The sequence below is a fragment of the Trichechus manatus genome, unplaced genomic scaffold (genome assembly GCF_000243295.1).
Source record: "Trichechus manatus latirostris isolate Lorelei unplaced genomic scaffold, TriManLat1.0 scaffold00059, whole genome shotgun sequence".
Lineage (NCBI taxonomy): Eukaryota > Metazoa > Chordata > Mammalia > Sirenia > Trichechidae > Trichechus > Trichechus manatus.
In genome coordinates, this window is record NW_004443995.1 from 9,764,092 (window position 1) to 9,781,359 (window position 17,268).

The 17,268-nt window shown below is 39.9% G+C and overlaps 1 protein-coding gene across 1 annotated transcript in view; it reads right to left on the reverse strand.

Annotated features, from left to right (window-relative positions):
- The window catches only part of ARHGAP10 (Rho GTPase activating protein 10), a 389,415-nt gene that overhangs the window by 43,032 nt on the left and 329,115 nt on the right, over nucleotides 1–17,268 (reverse strand). Inside the window, exon 20 of the mRNA XM_004378836.2 lies at nucleotides 2,757–2,916. Coding sequence (XP_004378893.1) covers nucleotides 2,757–2,916 — 160 coding nt within the window. The remainder of the gene's footprint in view (nucleotides 1–2,756; nucleotides 2,917–17,268) is intronic.

Consider the following 17,268-nt stretch of genomic DNA (forward strand, 5'->3'; position numbering starts at 1 on the left):
CCAAAAACACAAGGAAAATATTAGCCTAAGAGACAAAAGGGGCCACATAAACCAGAGATTCCAGCAGCCTGAGACCAGAAGAACTAGATGGTGCTCGGCTACCACCAATGACTGCCCTGACGGGGAATACAACAGAGTCCCTGATGATGCAGAAGAAAAGTGTGCAGCAAAACTCAAATTCAGATAAAAAGATCAGACTTAATGGTCTGACTGAGATTGGAGAAGCCCCCAAAGCTGTGGCCCCCAAACACTCTGTTAACTCAGAGGAAAACCATTCCTCTTCGGACAAAGATTAGACTGGACTATAAAACATAAAATAATACTTGTGAAGAGTCTGCTTCTTAGTTCAAGCAGATAAACGAGACCAAAGGGGTGGCTCCTGTCCGAAGGCTAGATGAGAAGGCAGGAAGGGACAGGAGCTGGTTGGATGGACATGGGAAACTCATGGTGGAAAGGGGGAGTGTGCTGTCACATGTAGGGACTGCAACTAATGTCACATAATAATATGCGTATAAATTTTTACATGAGAAATTAACTTGAGCTGTAAACTTTCACCTAAAGCACAATTAAAAAAAAAAAAAAGATTACAGCCTTGGAAATCCTATTGGGCAGTTCTACTCTGTTCTACAGGGTCTCGATGAATCGGAATCTACTCAACAGCAACGGGTTCATCTATGTACAAAAGCACACTTCCGAACTTAATGACAAATCTGGACTGAAATATGCTTAACAAATAAATCCTTTAGAAGACACACAAGAAACATTCTCTATGCTTAAGAGAAATATAGATGTATTTTTTTATCCAAGGCAGAGAAAAAAACCAAGTACTTGAAGTAGGAAAATTTCTACATTATAATAAAAATCTCCTTTCCAGGCTTGATTCAATCATTTATTTTTTCCTCCCTTTTAGGCCTCTCAAGGTTGGAGTGCTTTCCATGACATTTTAAAATTTGTATGAATAGGAAGCTGGGGGATTCACTCTTCATTTGATTTATGACCAAAATATCAAGCTCTTCATGTTTCAGACATGGACGTGTTGTGAATTGAGCACTGGCTATATCATGGCTCATAATGTCACTTTCCTGCGGAACCGCTATGGAAGAAGGATGACTAACTAAACTATTCTTCACTGCCTGTGATATACGCCTCCTGGAAGAAATAATTAGGGATCTGGTTTTCACCAAAATTAAAAAAATAATTAAAAAGAAAAGGCCAAGTTCTACCCCTGGAGTGCCTTAAGATTACAGATTCTGGGTTTCTACGTAACCACTGTTACTATTGGTTGCAATACTAAAGTGAAAGGGAATTTTTATTCTAGAAAAGGAATGGTAAAAATGACACGCATATTTGAGTTTTATGTAATTTAAATCCACAACACACAACCTTCAGTATATAAAATATACTTATCTGACAATCTTGGGGGGAAAAAAATCTCACCTGGAGAATGTGTTTCTATACTTTGAATTTCATTTTGATTTTTAGTTAGATTTTCAAAGTCTTCGGGCCACCCCCAAATTTTAGCATACCAAATTTCCCCTGGCCTCCCTTAATACTTAATAAGTTCATAATGAGTTCATGTGAATTCAGCAAGTAACTATAAAAAGCTGAGTAATGTGAGGAACACTTTCCAATTCCATTTAAAGTCCCACGAATACCCAGCTAAGGTTAGATAACATCATTATCCACAATTTATTTTAAGCAATTTTGTTTAAAAAAAAAAAAAAAACTCTAAAGACAGGACACTAAAATACTCTCAGGGTGAATTATAAATGTAATTTTGGATATAATTTGATTGACTAATCAAGTAACACCAAGTGATTATTAATGAAGCCTTTTATTTCTTCTCTGAGCATTTGTTTCAAATTTGATGCCACACACCACCACCAATCTGCATTTACCCCACAGTCAAAATCAACACCTTAAAACAAACACTCAAGTAGTCAAGCCAGGCCCATAGTATTTTTTTTTTTTTTTGGTATGAGTATTATTTGTACTAACAAAGGGAGACCTGATGGTGCAGTGTTACAGTGCTTGGCTGCTAACTGAAAGGTCAGCGGTTCGAACCCACCAGCTGCTTCATGGGAGAAAGATATGGCAGTCTGCTTCCGTAAAGATTTATAGCCTTGGAAACCCTATGAGGTAGTTCTACTCTGTCCTATAGAGTTGCTATGAGTAGGAACAGACTCGACGGCAGTGGGTTTGGGTCATTTGTACCAATATACCTGAGCTGGTCTGCACGTGTCTGGCACTAAACCAAACTGAGAAGATAAAACCAGATATTTTGTCCATCAATTCTTGATTATGTATGGTGCTATGGAGTAAAATAGAGCAGATTGCTAGCATTAAGTTCTCAAACATTCATATAACTAAAACATCATTCTATAGACAGTTTCAAGAGTCCACCCATCACAGTGTAGGAATTCTCACTCATATCCCTAAAAGTTTGCATAACTAGTGAGAAAGCATCCTGAGTAGAATAGTAACGACATTTCCTTCGCACAACCCAAAATAACCACGCATTGAACCTACATCAGATCTGAAGTAGTACCCATCCAGCCCTTCCTTGCTGGGAATGCAGTTATTGAAGAAAGGCTTTATCCTGTGGATCCTTCTCACTTTGGCAGTCCCACTGCCCACTGACTAGAGAACAAGGCTCCAATCTAACAGCTTCAGAACTCATCCACCATGTGAACTTCAAAATAAAGAAAGTCATGGCCCTCCTCCCCTCAGCACCAAACAGAAGCATAGTTACTTACACAGTGGTTGCCCATTCCCCAAAGCTCTCCCGATCTGTGAGAAGGTGGTTTTTGTCTGGTCCAGGAGGCCCATGGACAGTGGCAGTTGTGGGAGATGGGGAGGAAAGCGAGTCTAGACTGCTGGTAGGGGTGTCCTCCTTGGGAGGGTTAGGACCGTTACCTAGGAAAAAAAGGGCATCCAGTTTCAGTGAAATACTCAGAGAAGAAAAAAAAAAACAACTCCAATAGTAATTACATGGCATTAATTGATTAGTCAATCAAATTAGATCCAAAATTACATTTATAATTCAGACTGAGAGTATTTGGGTGTCCTGTCTTTAAAGTTTTTTTTTTTTTTGACACCAAAGATGCTTAAAATAAACCACAGATAATACAGTGCGGAGCGTTTTCCCCACAAGAAAACACAACAATCAAAATCAGATCAAATAGAAGATGAAAGCCATTATGGTGACCACAGTGACTTCCTAATCTCTAAAGAGCACAGTCATAAACAATGATAAACCTCAAAATTAAGAGCTGTGCACTAGCCTTGCAGGGCCTGACTTCTTACTTTCCAGTCACCTAATGGTTTTTTAAGCCATTCTCAGTCCCCACTTAGTGCCTAATAGATTAAACAACTCTAAAGGGAGCTTGTCTTCTGAGCTGGTATGTTAGATTGCAATTTAATAGCCCAACTTACGAAAATCTCCAGACACAGACAAACTTCCATTTCCCTGTGAACATTAGGGAGGATGTTATACAAGAATCAGGCCCCTGTAGTGACTGCAGTGGATGAATTTAAACCAAAACTAAAAAGCATTTGTTCCATGGGCTGCATGATTTACTCATTCACAGAGGACGGTTTTATGAAATATGTTGAGCATCATTTATACACATTATGGGCTTTGGTGGAAAATGCAGAAGGCAGAAAAGAGAGCTCACAAGAGCAGCTGCTTCCCTCAAATGGTCTTCTTGCTTCCACAGTACACCCAGCTACCATAAAACACACCTGAGCAGCACCCATGAGGGCTTGGGCTTTTCAGCCAAACCCACAGTTCCCATTAAGTATTACTCCTCTGAGGTGCCCGGCAGAGGCAGCAGCATACTATTCAGATGGTACTGGTTTAGCCTTGATTTTACAGGTGATTAATCATAACATTTTGTCAACAAAATACCATGGAAGCAATTGAATACTGAGTGGAAGTCCATAACCCCAGATGCCAAAAGCTCCTAACTGAACTTTCATTTTTCATCAGTCCTAGGCCCTAGAAGGAGTCCTTAGGTGGTGTAAATAGTTAAGTGCTTGACTACTAGCTGAAAGGTTGGTGGTTCAAATGCACCCAGAGGTGTCTTGGAAGAAAGGATTGGCAATCTACTTCCAAAAGGTCATAGCCTTGAAAACACTATGGAGTGCAGTTCTAATCTGCACACGTGGGGTCACCATGAGTTGGAGCTGACTTGAATGCAACTAACAACAGGCCCTAGAAACAGAATGAACGCCAGGAACAGCGAGGAACTTACTCTCAGAAAATCATCTTAGATGGATTTCGATTCTGCTGGTAATGAGGTACAAGAAATTATTTCAGGCTCCTAGTAAGCTAGATCCCAACATGCTAATTTTGAAAACTAACTGTACAAAATAATTCTTATTTAACTTTGACTCAGTTTACAACTGAGGATATGATAATCTTAAAAATGGAGATCTATAAAATCTGAATTCAGGGAAGTAAGAGTTAAAGATGGTAGTGATGGCTGGAAGAAGGAATTTCTTATGGCGGCAGTTAGAGGGAGGTATCTGGATGATCCTATGAAGAAGGTTCTGGTAAAGAAAGGTTTTCTGAGCTTTTTCTTTCATAAGTGTGTCGAGGAGTAGAGGGGAGGTTATGGTGGCTCGGGAGATAAACCCTATAGCTGTGGGCAAGTCTTTCTCTGTGGTTTTAGTCTCCCTGTAAATCTTTGCACTGTCTATGCTCAAATGTACAGTCTAGAATACTATTATTCCACTTTCAATGAATTCACTTTTTCCACAGCCTTTGACCACAATAGGGTTTAGCTAATTGCAGTAATTTAGTCCCAAATAGAAGGGCCAATTTTCAGGCAAATGAACCGAAACCCATTGTGGGACCACTGCTGATTTTCCTTTTGATTTAGCTTCTTTTTGGAATACAGTCTACTTCAGAACAAAGGCTACCTCTTTCCCTGCGCCTGGTTACCTCAACTCCAACCAGTTCTTTTCTGCAAATAAGCCCGAGCACAACAAGGGGCAGGAGCTCCAGGTTTCCCAGGCCCTCCCTGTAGCCCTCAGTCATCATGGGCAACGACTCCTTTCAAAATCAAAAGGGTCTCAAATGTAACCTCAGCATACAGCCTAAAAGTAAACCCCTGAACATTTACCTGCACTATAGCTTCCAATTCAGGGCTTGGCTACAAGTAGCAAAATATGACCAGCTCTGAAGCAGAACACAATAACCTCAAAAGTGAGCCAGACTCAAGCAGCTCCCTGGCTTCAGGAAACTGGATCCTGGCACTCAGTCTCCCTGTCTGCGCGGCAGGGCAGGACATAGCCCAGGCAGCAAATGACAGTCTGGGACCAGCTGATTCCCTGACTCATTCCTATGAGGAGAAACCTGTCAATGAGAAGCAACTTTGGGGAATCGGAGACCAAAGGTCTAATGTTACTTTAAAAAGATGCCTGAAATGTTTTTACTGCCAGATACACTAACTCATCTACATTTCATCTAATCCTTTTCCCAAGCAGACTGACGCAGCACAAACTGCCATTCAACATATTAAATCACATTCTATTAAGAGAATTTCTCTCTTCCTTCCTGCCAAACAGTCACAATCAGAACCCTCAAGTGAAAATAATATTGGTAGAGGGGAAAATGATCAAACAAAGAGATACTTCATCCTACTTTCCAAGTGCACACAACTCCTTTCTCCTTCAGTGTTTGGGAATGATTTTATCTACTTGAGAGAATCACTGAATCCGAAGGAATACTACCAGCAGGCATGTAAACATTAGACACTTAGAACCATTTCTGCAACTTTGGTTCATCAAAAATCAAATGTCTACTTTTTAAGTATATGACAATAATAAGACTTTTTAAAAATTCTATGCTCAGTGATTTCTGGAATAAAAATTTTAAATCCTATGAAACTAACTTGTAATTGAAAATGAACGTCAGATACTCTCATCGTTTTTCATCTTGCATTTCTTTTGAGTGGTCATACAACCTCTTTCTTTAGGTATTGTAACAAAACCCAAAAAACCAAACCCATTGCTGTTGAGTCAATTCTGACTCACAACAACCCTACAGGACAGAGTAGAACTGCCCCATAGGGTTTCCAAGGAGCAGCTGGTGGATTTGAACTGCTGACCTTTTGGTTAGCAGCTGAGCTCTTAACCACTGTGTCACCAGGGCTCCTATCTTATAATAGGCATCTACAAACAGACAAATTGCCTAGCAGTAAAAAGGTTGTTCCAGTAAGTGAACAAAATGGTACTAAAGGGCTTTCATTATGAACAGAATCCAAGATAAAAAATGCACTAGAAATAGAATTAGCACCAGAAAATATCCAGCTTGATTCCCGCCTTTCTCCACAAAGCACTTTTCTGCCTCTTCTCTCCCTTCTCAATCAATTTTGCATTTCACTGTCATCTGATGGTTTCACGACCTAGTTTTACATCCCCATCTCCATTATAAATTTTTTGAGGGTGGAGACCATGTTCCAGTCTTGGTAATCCTTAAAGAGTAAAGTGCTGTGCCAGGCAAATAACAACTCTTCAGGAAATACTGTGTACTTGCTGCCACATAAAGTATCATTAGTATGGAAATCCACTGCCTTGAGGAATTAAGGGGGGAAAATACAAAAACCTCAAAGTATTCCTACAAAATCTGCTCACTCTTTCCAGTTCTCATCCTCTCTCCATCTGGGCACAAACATCTCTAACCCTTTTTATTCATTCAGTAGGCATTTACTCAGTTTCTATCTATGCACAAGGCACATCACAGATGCTGACTTATAAAGGTGGAGCATCAGTTCCTCATCCAAAGATGCTCATACTGTAGTGCAGACAACAAGTAAAGACATAAACAGCAAAAGGTAATGTATGCTATAATATGACTGTATCAAGAAGCTTAGAGACCACAGAGAAAGGAGCTTCCAAACCTGCCAATGGTCGAGGTGAAGGACATGTAGGATATAGCAACAGGAACAGGAAGAAACTGCTGCCAGACTTTTAAGCAAAGATCCCCTGGGAGAGAAAATATCACGGTTGAAAGCCTAGCACACATACAGAGACTGTGGTAGTTTTTAGAATTGCAAGTAGTTGGATTTGGCTGTATGACAGGATCAGAGGGAGAAAGCAGGGATATGAGGTAGGGTGAAGAGCTTTGTATATAACACTTTGGATATGTACTCTATCGGCACTGGAAAGTTATTGCAGGGATTAAGCTAGGAAGTGACGTGACCCAGGGAAGAGATTCAAGAGATATTTTGGTATTATAGTCATTTGAACTTGGTGAATAAATGTGAAGGGTGAGACAGGAACCTAAGATGACCCTCAAGTTCTTAGTTTAGGCAACTGGATAAATGGTGGAATCATTAACTGAAATAGGCAATAAGAAACAAGGAGCAAATGGGGCATGGGAGATAATAAGATCAGGTTTAGACATGTTGGGTTCGAGGAGTCAATAGGAAATCCAGGTGAAAATATCTTGAGAATTGGTTATACAACCCTAGAGCTCAGGAGAGACATCTGAGATAGTTTTATTGGTGTGGGAGTCATATAGGTAGAGTAGAAGCCATAGCAAGGATGCAGAGAACAAAGGAAAACAGGTAGAAAGTAAGAGAGCATTGGGGAACTTCAGATTTAAGGAGCAGGCTTCTTTTTAAAGCAATAGTATCATCATTTTATAAATACAGAGAAGTATTATTTTGCAAATATTCAGGATTCTCTCACAGATACAGATTCTCATAACAACTGGACAAAAAGGCATTCAAGAGGACATGCGTTTCATGATAGCTACTGGATATCACGACACGGTCTGATTTCTTTATGAGCCTGAACACATGAACATATGTTTTATTTTCATGATAGACTAAAAGAATCTTCAAAGACTGGCAGAACAAGGAGGAACAAAACCTTATTAATTCTATGCTATCTAACCCCTTAGAGGATGTTTATGGCCTTAATTTTAATGTATTAATAAATTTTTACTCTAGTTCATTGAATTTGCATGTTTTGATGATAACAAACTATTCTCTCCATTTACAGTCAACTTCCTGGTCATTCATTTAAAATAAATAGAAGTACTTTTGCATTCTTGGAGGGAATGGAGCTTTGAGTTTTGCCTCCCATTTCATTCATTTCTTCTTTGTCTTCCTCTCAAACAGATTTCTTAATGGTTAAGAAGCCAGAGATAGCTCCCCCTAATCCCTTCCCTGCTTTTTTTCCACTTAGCCTAATATGTGGTATGAAACCACAGAAAGTTTCTGTTATTTCTCAGAGATGGACTGTCTCCACAGCAGCAAGGCTAGTTCATGTTCCCCATTCTTAAGCAGCCTGACTTAAGTTTTAGCAGAAAGAAGAAAGAAAAGAGGACAGAAAAAGAAAAAAATCTGGTGTGTAAGTTGAATTGAATTCAAGAAATCTCCCAGTCATACATTTGATTAATTGGAAGATGCCTGCGGACTACTGCTTCTGGCTCCATTGACACACGATGCTCTTCCTCTCAGATCTGAATAATCTTAAAAGCTTCTAATATCAAATAGTTAATTCGTAGGATAGAAGAAAGATTTACTTAGAAAAAAGTGACTGCACGTAGAACAACACAGTAAGACTTACTATATAGAGGCCAGTCAGGAAAATTCCAGTCAAGATGTCAATGAAAATTTTAAGTGGAAACCCACTTATGTCCTCCCACATATGCCCAACAACAACAAAATAAAATAACATTTAAAAATAAATTAAAAAAATATATAATTGCATTCAAAAATTTGTTAAACACTTCTGCGGAACTGAAACAAAGGAAACACTCAGAGATCAGTGGGAGCAAAAGACAAAGCCCTACTGGCTCCAGAACCAACTGAAACCAGCACAACCAGCCAGATATTTAAATCCTGTGGGGTCTGTAGCCTCTGCAATACACCGGGCATGGGGCAGGAGGGCTAGAACCAGGCTCTCTATGTGGAACTAGAGCCTGGGAGGAGCACCCCACATTAAATGGAAGCCAAAAATCTATGACAAAGTTCCCAACTTGCCCAAGGAACTAGATATGACATTTGCACCCTTCCCACCAGGATAAGCATTATATGCTAGTAGTCTGAACCAGGTGGAGACAACATCTAGATAGGGAATAAATAAAAGAAAGAAGGAAGGGAGGAAAGAATGATCCAATCCACCATAACCATGCACATACACACACAAAATTCTTCTTCAAATGGACCTGCAAACTAAATAGCAAATTCAACAAACAAGAAACTTCAGAGGTTTAGAGATTTCAAATATAAAGGTATAAGTGGAATTGCCAACATCTGGAACCCAGAAGAGATCAATTAAAATGAGAGAAAGAAATATTTAAACAAATAACAACCAATATTCAAAAATAAAGAAACTTCAAAGACCTCAATCTAGAGGGCTCAAAGTGGCAAATGGGAATAAAAAAATCATGCATATAAGACCTATTATTGCAAGATTTATGAATATAAAATAAAAAGGAGAAAAAAAAATCAGAGCATCCAGACAGAAAGAGCAGATCAGATAAAAAAGTAAACAGAATCAGACTGACATCTGACTTTCAAAAAGCAACACCGAGTACAGAATGATACTGAAGTAGTATTTTTAAGGTATTAAAGGAAAAGAAATTTTAGCATAGAATTTTATATCCAGCCAAACTGTCAATCAAATGTGAGAGCATAATAAAAATATTATCAGACATAAAAATCTCCAAATGTTTGCCACACAAAGACCTATACTGATAACACTCTTAGAGAAATTCCACAAGTATTCGAATAAAGCAAGCAATATAGGATGTTCAACTAATTTGATAATGTCTATTGTTGTCTTTTTTAAAAGAAAATCTAGGAAAAAAAACCCAAAATAATCCAGAACCAAAATTCTAGAAAATACCAACATGATCAAGGTTGGTAGACTAAAGGCTCATGATAGGCCATTAACTTATTTGCTATGGGGGTGGAAGGAGAAATACAGATAGTTAAGTTTAAGAAATCAATAGGTAAATGAGAGTATAAGTCTTGAAAATAAGGGTAGCCACCTTAGAAACAAACAAAAATATATATCACTGGAAACAGCAAAATAACACTTGATTTATTAAAGAGAAAGCAGGAAAGAATAAAGAAGAAAAATTAAATAAATAAAAAATATGAAATATGACAGACATCCTTATATAATGGTAATTACAACATATATAAATGGATTGAGTTCACCAATTGAAAGTGACTCCCCAAATCTATTTTTAAAATCCAACAATATGTTGACTATAAGAAGCATTGGTTAAAACAAAAAGACAAAGAAAGGTTGAAGAAAATTACAGAATAAAAGATGGATATAGTAGGCAAATATCAGCCAAAAGAAAGGTAATGACCTTAATACACTGAATGAGAGACAAAGAGGGCCGTTTTATATTAGTATAGGGACAAAATAATTGAATAAGAAGAAAAGCACTTAGTGATACAGCCTCAGGCAACAAATAATAGAACTGTAAGGAAAAATAAAAAATCAATTGCAGTTGAAATTTTAACACACTATTTTCAGATAGTGATATCAGGTAATCAAAATTAACAGATATATCTGTAATCAATAACACAAATACTGTGATCTATTTTATATACATGTGTGCACATGCACACACACACAACTCACAATTAGCAAAGGATACATATTTTTTCAAGAATACGTAGAATATTTTTAAAGAAAGGCTATAAAGTCTTAATAAATTCCAAAGGATAAACATTATACAGATTTTCTTATCAGACCACAATTACAAAATAATTAGAATTTAATACACAAAAGGATAGATTTTATAATTTCCATATGTTGGGAAACTAGATATGGTTAAAAAGAAAATCATAATAGGAATTAAGAAATATTTAGTAATCAATGATAATAAAACCATTTCATATCAAAATTTGTGAGACACAACAAAATAGTACCAAAGAGAACTTTATAGCTTAAGATGGGAAATATGAAAAGTTAAGAACATTTTATGTCATGTTTAAGTAGACGACTTTCCTAAATATTGCTAGTAAAAGAGTCATTATGACTATTTAAAATATTCAAATTAAATTCAGTCGGCGTGGACTCTTAATGAAACTAAAATTTACTGAAATATGTTTGATGTACTCACTCAGGAGTCCCTGGGTGGTGTAAAGGGTTAATGTGCTCGGCTGCTAACAGAAAGGTGGAGGTTCGAGTCCACCCTGAGGTGCCTCGAAAGAAAGGCCTGTCGATCTGCTTCTGAAAGGTCACAGCCTTGAAAACGCTATGGAGCACAGTTGTACTCTGACATACATGGGGTCACCATGAGTTGGAATCGACTCGACAGCAACTGGTTTGGTACTCATGCAACAGGGATTATTTGTATACTCTCATTAACACAAGAGATGCCCTGGTGGCACAGTGGTTAAGTGCTCAGCTGCTAACCGAAAGGTCAGAGGATAGAACCCACCAGCCGCTCTGCGGGAGAAAGATGTGGCAGCCTGCTTCTGTAAATATTACAACCTTGGAAAACCTATGGGGCAGTTCTACTCTGTCCTATAGGGCCGCTATGATTTGGAATCAACTCAAAGGCAATATGTTATCATTAATACAATCAGGCTACTCCATAAAGTAAAGGCTTACACTCTTAAGTATTGTTTTTCTTATTAATTAGTATGTAACACTTTCTAGGGGAAAACTGGCAAAATTCCACTGGAAATCAGCAAGAGCAGTATTGAAGACTTTCTGGGGAAAAAAAAAATCTAAAATGCCAGTGAAAATCAGCAAGATTAGTATGTAAGACTTTCTAGGGGAAAAAAAAAATCCAAAAAACAATGAAAATCAATGGGAAAATGTGACTTAACATATAAAACTACCAAACTAAACTCGTTGCAGTCGAGTCGATTCCGACTCATAGTGACCCTATAGGACAGAGTAGAACTACCCCATAGGATTTCCAAGGAGCAGCTGGTAGATTACAATTGCCAAACTGCCGACCTTTTGATTAACCACCGTGCCAGCAGAGCCCCCAACATATGAAAGCTCACTCTAAATACAGAGCAATAAATCTAAAGGCTTCAACATGATTTACTTTTGAGGCTATCTTCAATCAAAAGTAGGTAGACTCACTCTTTCACCAGGAGAGGGCAAGCAAAGCTGCTCTGGTTAATATCCATCCCATACTCCCCTCCCCTTGGGCCTGGATTTTCCTGTCATTCTGCATATAACTATACTATTGTCATCCTGTAGTTTTTATCTTTTAAACAGGGCCATCAAATAATAAGCCTAGAGTATTTCAAACTATTCTTTGCCCAGTTGACATAGACTCTGTGTCTGTTCAGATGATGATGTATAAAAGAAGGACTCAAGCATCAGAATTTAGGCTTAATATCTGAAGCTAAAGAGGGCTCATGAGTGGGGCAGAGAGAAAGGATATCCTCAAAGAAAAACATTTCTGGGGCAAAAGTCACAGTGGCAATTGGTCTCCTCCCTGGTAACAGCTCTGGGAGCGAAGCTAATGGGAAGAGGCTGAAGCTGAGAGGAGATTATGAACAGGGATTAGAAAGAGAGTTCGTTTGTTTGTTTGTTTTGTTAACTTATATAAGCCTGTTTAAAACCTAACCTTTGAACTAAGCAGGAAATATTCATGCCCTAGTTTCCACCATGTGGCAGATAGCATGACATCAATAAAATGTACTTCAAGCCATAATGGCCTTTCCTCCTAATGTTACCCAGGACATTCGGTGTACTGAAAAGGGAAGGGGTGCCTAGTATCAAAAACAGTACTTCCAAACTCATTTCATATATATTGACATAATTTCTACTTTGCTAAAATAAAGTCTGGGTTGTTATATTTTATACCATGGCAAAAACTAGTTTCTAATGATAGTATAATAGTGTAACTAACTAGTACACTCTTCTAGTAGAAACTTATTCTAGTAGAAACTAGAATAAACCAAAACATGTGTTTTCCCTCCCCCAGCCCAAAATGCTGTTGGACTTGACATTGTAAACAAAACTCAACGCTGAACAACAAACGTGGAGGTGACTCCTATAACTAAAGCTGAATACGCCTAGGAGCTGGGGAGAAGCTTCATATGTCAAACAGTAGAAAGAAGGGAGAAAGAAAACATTTCTCAACCAGCTTTCATAAAGGGATGGGGAACAACAATTGAATTTTAAGTGTAATGGAGGCCAAGGATCTAGGTACCATGTGCTCTTTAATGATCCACTGCATTAGAAGAGTGGAGTTCACAAAGCAGCGCTGTTCTCTGAAAAATGGCTAACACAGGACAAAGTATAGTACTTGATACTTAAGAAATGAGACACCATTGATCTGTCATACTAGATTAGAGCAATGACCCATCTAGTTTGGAATTCTGCTTTTAACTAGAACATCCAACGACAGTCTGGTTTTCCATGGCTTCACCCTTCCTACCCAACTCTTGGAAGTACATCATAATGTCTGCTTGCTTTCAAACTACTGGGTGAAACTGCTGTGGACAGTCAAACACGCAAGAGTTCCAACTCTGAGTGAAGGAGCATTTCTTTCAGAATAGCTTACCACTCACTACTGTTCCAAAGAAAGGATGACAGTTTTGCTTCTGCATCTTGTCCTTAGCACCACCACTCCCATCATTACTGACTTTCAGCCACCAGGGCTGCCAGATACCCAAACTTACTGTGAGACTCAGGAAAAATGGGAAAAGGCCACGTCCAAACAACACTGAGGAACAGCCTATCTTGCCTCGTTTGATTATCTAAGATTGGTTTCTTCCAAGTAGTCCACCTCCTTGGTTGTTGAAGAAAACTGAATAGGCTTGTTCCTTCACGACCTTCCCAAATGCTTGGCTGGGCGAGAACCTCACGAGTTCTATGACCTTCTCTAACTAGACGCTGCAGCATCCAAATGGAATGACCGGTCACTGCAAAACAGTGTGTTAGCAACATGGCCTGATGAGAAGGGTCATGGACAGATCCAAAACCAAATTACCACCTAAGGAGCCAAAGAAAATCTGGCAGTCACCTCACATCTTTCCATGTGCTAGTCTACTTCAGTAACTGAAATGGCCAAAGAACTGAGATAATTTGTTTATCAAGTACTATCAATTATGGCATAAAACAGGTAAGAACTAAAGAAAGAAAAAGTCCAAAGCAAGACAAAAAATAAAAGTTGAGATATTTTTCAGGCCAAAGATTTATTCTTATCCTCCTCAAAACCTAGGCAAGAAGAATTAAGAGTTCTAGGTCATACTATCTTATACATTAGTTTTGCTTAACTGGAAACACACACACACACACAGAGTTCATTTATTAAACAAATTAGAATAATAAAGATAGGTAAGGAAACTCAAAGTTTGAGGTTAAAATTGAACTTTTTAAATTGCAAATGTAACTGAGTATTTTTCTTTAAAAAGCAAATCAAACCCAACCGTTCAAGGGAAGTTCTTCACTCTTGTCCATAGAGTAATTAACCCATTGCTGCTGAGTTGATTCTGACTCATAGCGACCCAAAGAACAGAGTAGAACTGCCCATAGGGTTTCCAAGGCTGTAATCTTTATGGAAGCCGACGGCCAAATCTTTCTTCCGAGGAGCAGCTGGCTGGTGGGTTCAAACGGCTGACCTTTCAGTTAGCAGCCTAGAGCTTTAACCACCGCACTATCAGGGCTCCTGTCCATAGAGTAGTAGGTAGTAAATGATTACCGTAGAAAAGTGTCTACATTCTTTGCCCAGAAAATCTTCCCTAAGTCTTACATTGGGGAAAAATGGGGCCAACTGCCTCAATTGTTTCTCAGCAGTGAGAGATGCACTGAAATGCAGGTTAAAACTGCTAAGTGAAAGGAAAGGTTCCTAAAACCCCACGAACCGCAATTCTCAGTTACAGTGCAAGTTGAAGCAATGTCATGCTGGTTAAGGGGAAAAACATGCCCTCATGAAACAGGTCAAGCTATAAATGGGAACCAAGGAATGAAGCTAAGTAACATACAGACTGATGACAGTCAGTGGCTACATGAGGATAATTCACTGCAGTCAATTACTTTTGTGTGTGGCCTTTCTAGCCATGGTCTTGTAACTCCCACCCAAGTGACTGTGTGATAGGGTAACTGTGGCCCACCAAGGGGATTGGTCACTTCTGCCTTAAAAGAGAGCCAATTTCAGAGCAGAAAGAGGGAGCCCACCACCACTGTCTTAGTCATCTAGTCCTGCTACAACAGAAATACCACCAGTGGATGGTTTTAATGAAGAGAAGTTTATTTCCTCATAGTCAAAGTAGGCTAAAAGTCCAAATTCAGGGCATCAGCTCCAGGGGAAGGCTTTCTCTGTCAGCCTGCTTCTCTTCAGGGTTCCCCCAGACTAGGAGCTTCTCGGCGCAGGGACCCCGGTCCAAAGGACACGCTCTGCTCTGGGAACTGCTTTCTTGATGGTATGAGGTCCCCAACTCTCTGCTTGCTTCCCTTTCCTTTCATCTCTTGAGAGATAAAAGGTGGTGCAGGCCACACCCCAGGGAAACTCCCTTTACATTAGATCAGGGATGTGACCTGGGTAAAGGTGGTGTTACAATCCCACCCTAATCCTCTTTAACATAAAATTACAATCCCAAAATGGAGGTTAACCACACAATTCTGTGAATCATGGCCCAGCCAAATTGATACACATGTTTTTTGGGGGACATAATTCAAACTATGATATTCCACACTTTGGCCCAAAAAAAATCACATCCTTGCAACATGGAAAACATACTCACCCCATCATATCATAGCAAAAGTCTTAACTACAAGTACAAAACTAAAAAATTTCTCTTCATCTGTGAAATTTAGAATACAAGTTATTTGCTTCCAAAGATACAATGGCAGAACAGGCACAAGCTAGACATTTCCATTACAAACGGGAGAAACTAGAGGAAAAGAAGTGATAACAGGCACCAAGCAAGTCAGCAGAACACATTACGTTAGCCCTCAAGGCTTTCAAAATAACCCTCTGTTCTCTGAGGCAATTTATACAATAGCCCTGCCTAGTCTAGGTATTGGCCACAGTCTCTGGATTTTGAGTGGAGGCCCCTTGGCCCTGGGCTTCAGCTCCGCCTTCCAGGCCCACTGGAACAGCAACTCTGCTCCCTTGGCTTTAGGCGCTCCATTCTCTTACTCCATCAGAGTGACAACTCCTCTCTTAGAAACACCAGAGGCCACGGCTCCACCCTTTGAAACCCCTGAGGTCATGGCCATACCTTTTGAGACAGAGGCAGCTCAGCTTCTTGTGTCCCTTGTCTCTTCAGCTTGTTTTCTGGTTTCTTGGCCTCTCAGCTCCTCAGGCCTCACACCCACATCTGCCCTGCTGGGGCAAGTGTTCCAAAGCTCTGTAGCTCCACCAGTAAGTGCCTGGAGGCACCCCACTCTGCCAGAAAGGCTCGTGCACACAGGCACTCAGCTCTCTCGCTCGGTGGGTCAGCTCCAGTGCCATCTCGCACTGGTCTCGGTTCTGCTGCTGTTGGTTCTCTGCCACTGCTGTTTCTCTGCTGCTGCAGGTTCTCTGCTGCTGCTGGTCCTCTGTCACAGCCGTACCTCTATCCATTCACAGTTTTAAAACCGCTTCCACATTTTAAGTATCTGTTACAGCAGCACCCCACTCTCTCGGTACCAAATTCTGTCTTAGTCATCTAGTGCTGCCATAACAGAAATACCACAAGTGGATGGTTTTAACGAAGAGAAGTTTATTTCCTCACAGTCAAAGTAGGCTAAAAGTCCAAATTCAGGGCGTCCGCTCCAGGGGAAGGCTTTCTGTCTGTCGGCCTTCTCATCAGCGTTCCCCTGGACTAGGAGCTTCCCAGCGCAGGGACCCCGGTCCAAAGGATGCACTCTGCTCCTGGCACTGCTTTCTTGATAGTAGGAGGTCCCCCTGGCTCACTGCTCACTTCTGTCTTTTATATCTCAAGAGATTGCCTCAGGACACAGTCCAGTCCTGTAGATCAGGTCCTACCTTACTAACACAACTGCCACACATCCTCCCTCATTAACATCATAGAGGCAGGTTTACAACATACAGGAAAATCACACAGTACCAGGAATCATGGCCTAGCCAAATTGATACACGCATTTTTTGGGGGACATAATTCAAACCATGACAACCACCAAGGAAGGAGAGACCCAGAAGCAGAGACCTGACAGCACGGTGGGCTTCCTGGCCCATGGAGAGAGAAAGCTGAGTGCCTTTGTGCAGAGACCGAGGGCCAGGGAGAGGCATGCCTGTGAGCACACTGGGGAGTGGCTATCCTGATGGAAGAAGAACTGTATCTTGAGTGTCCCTGAGCCTGA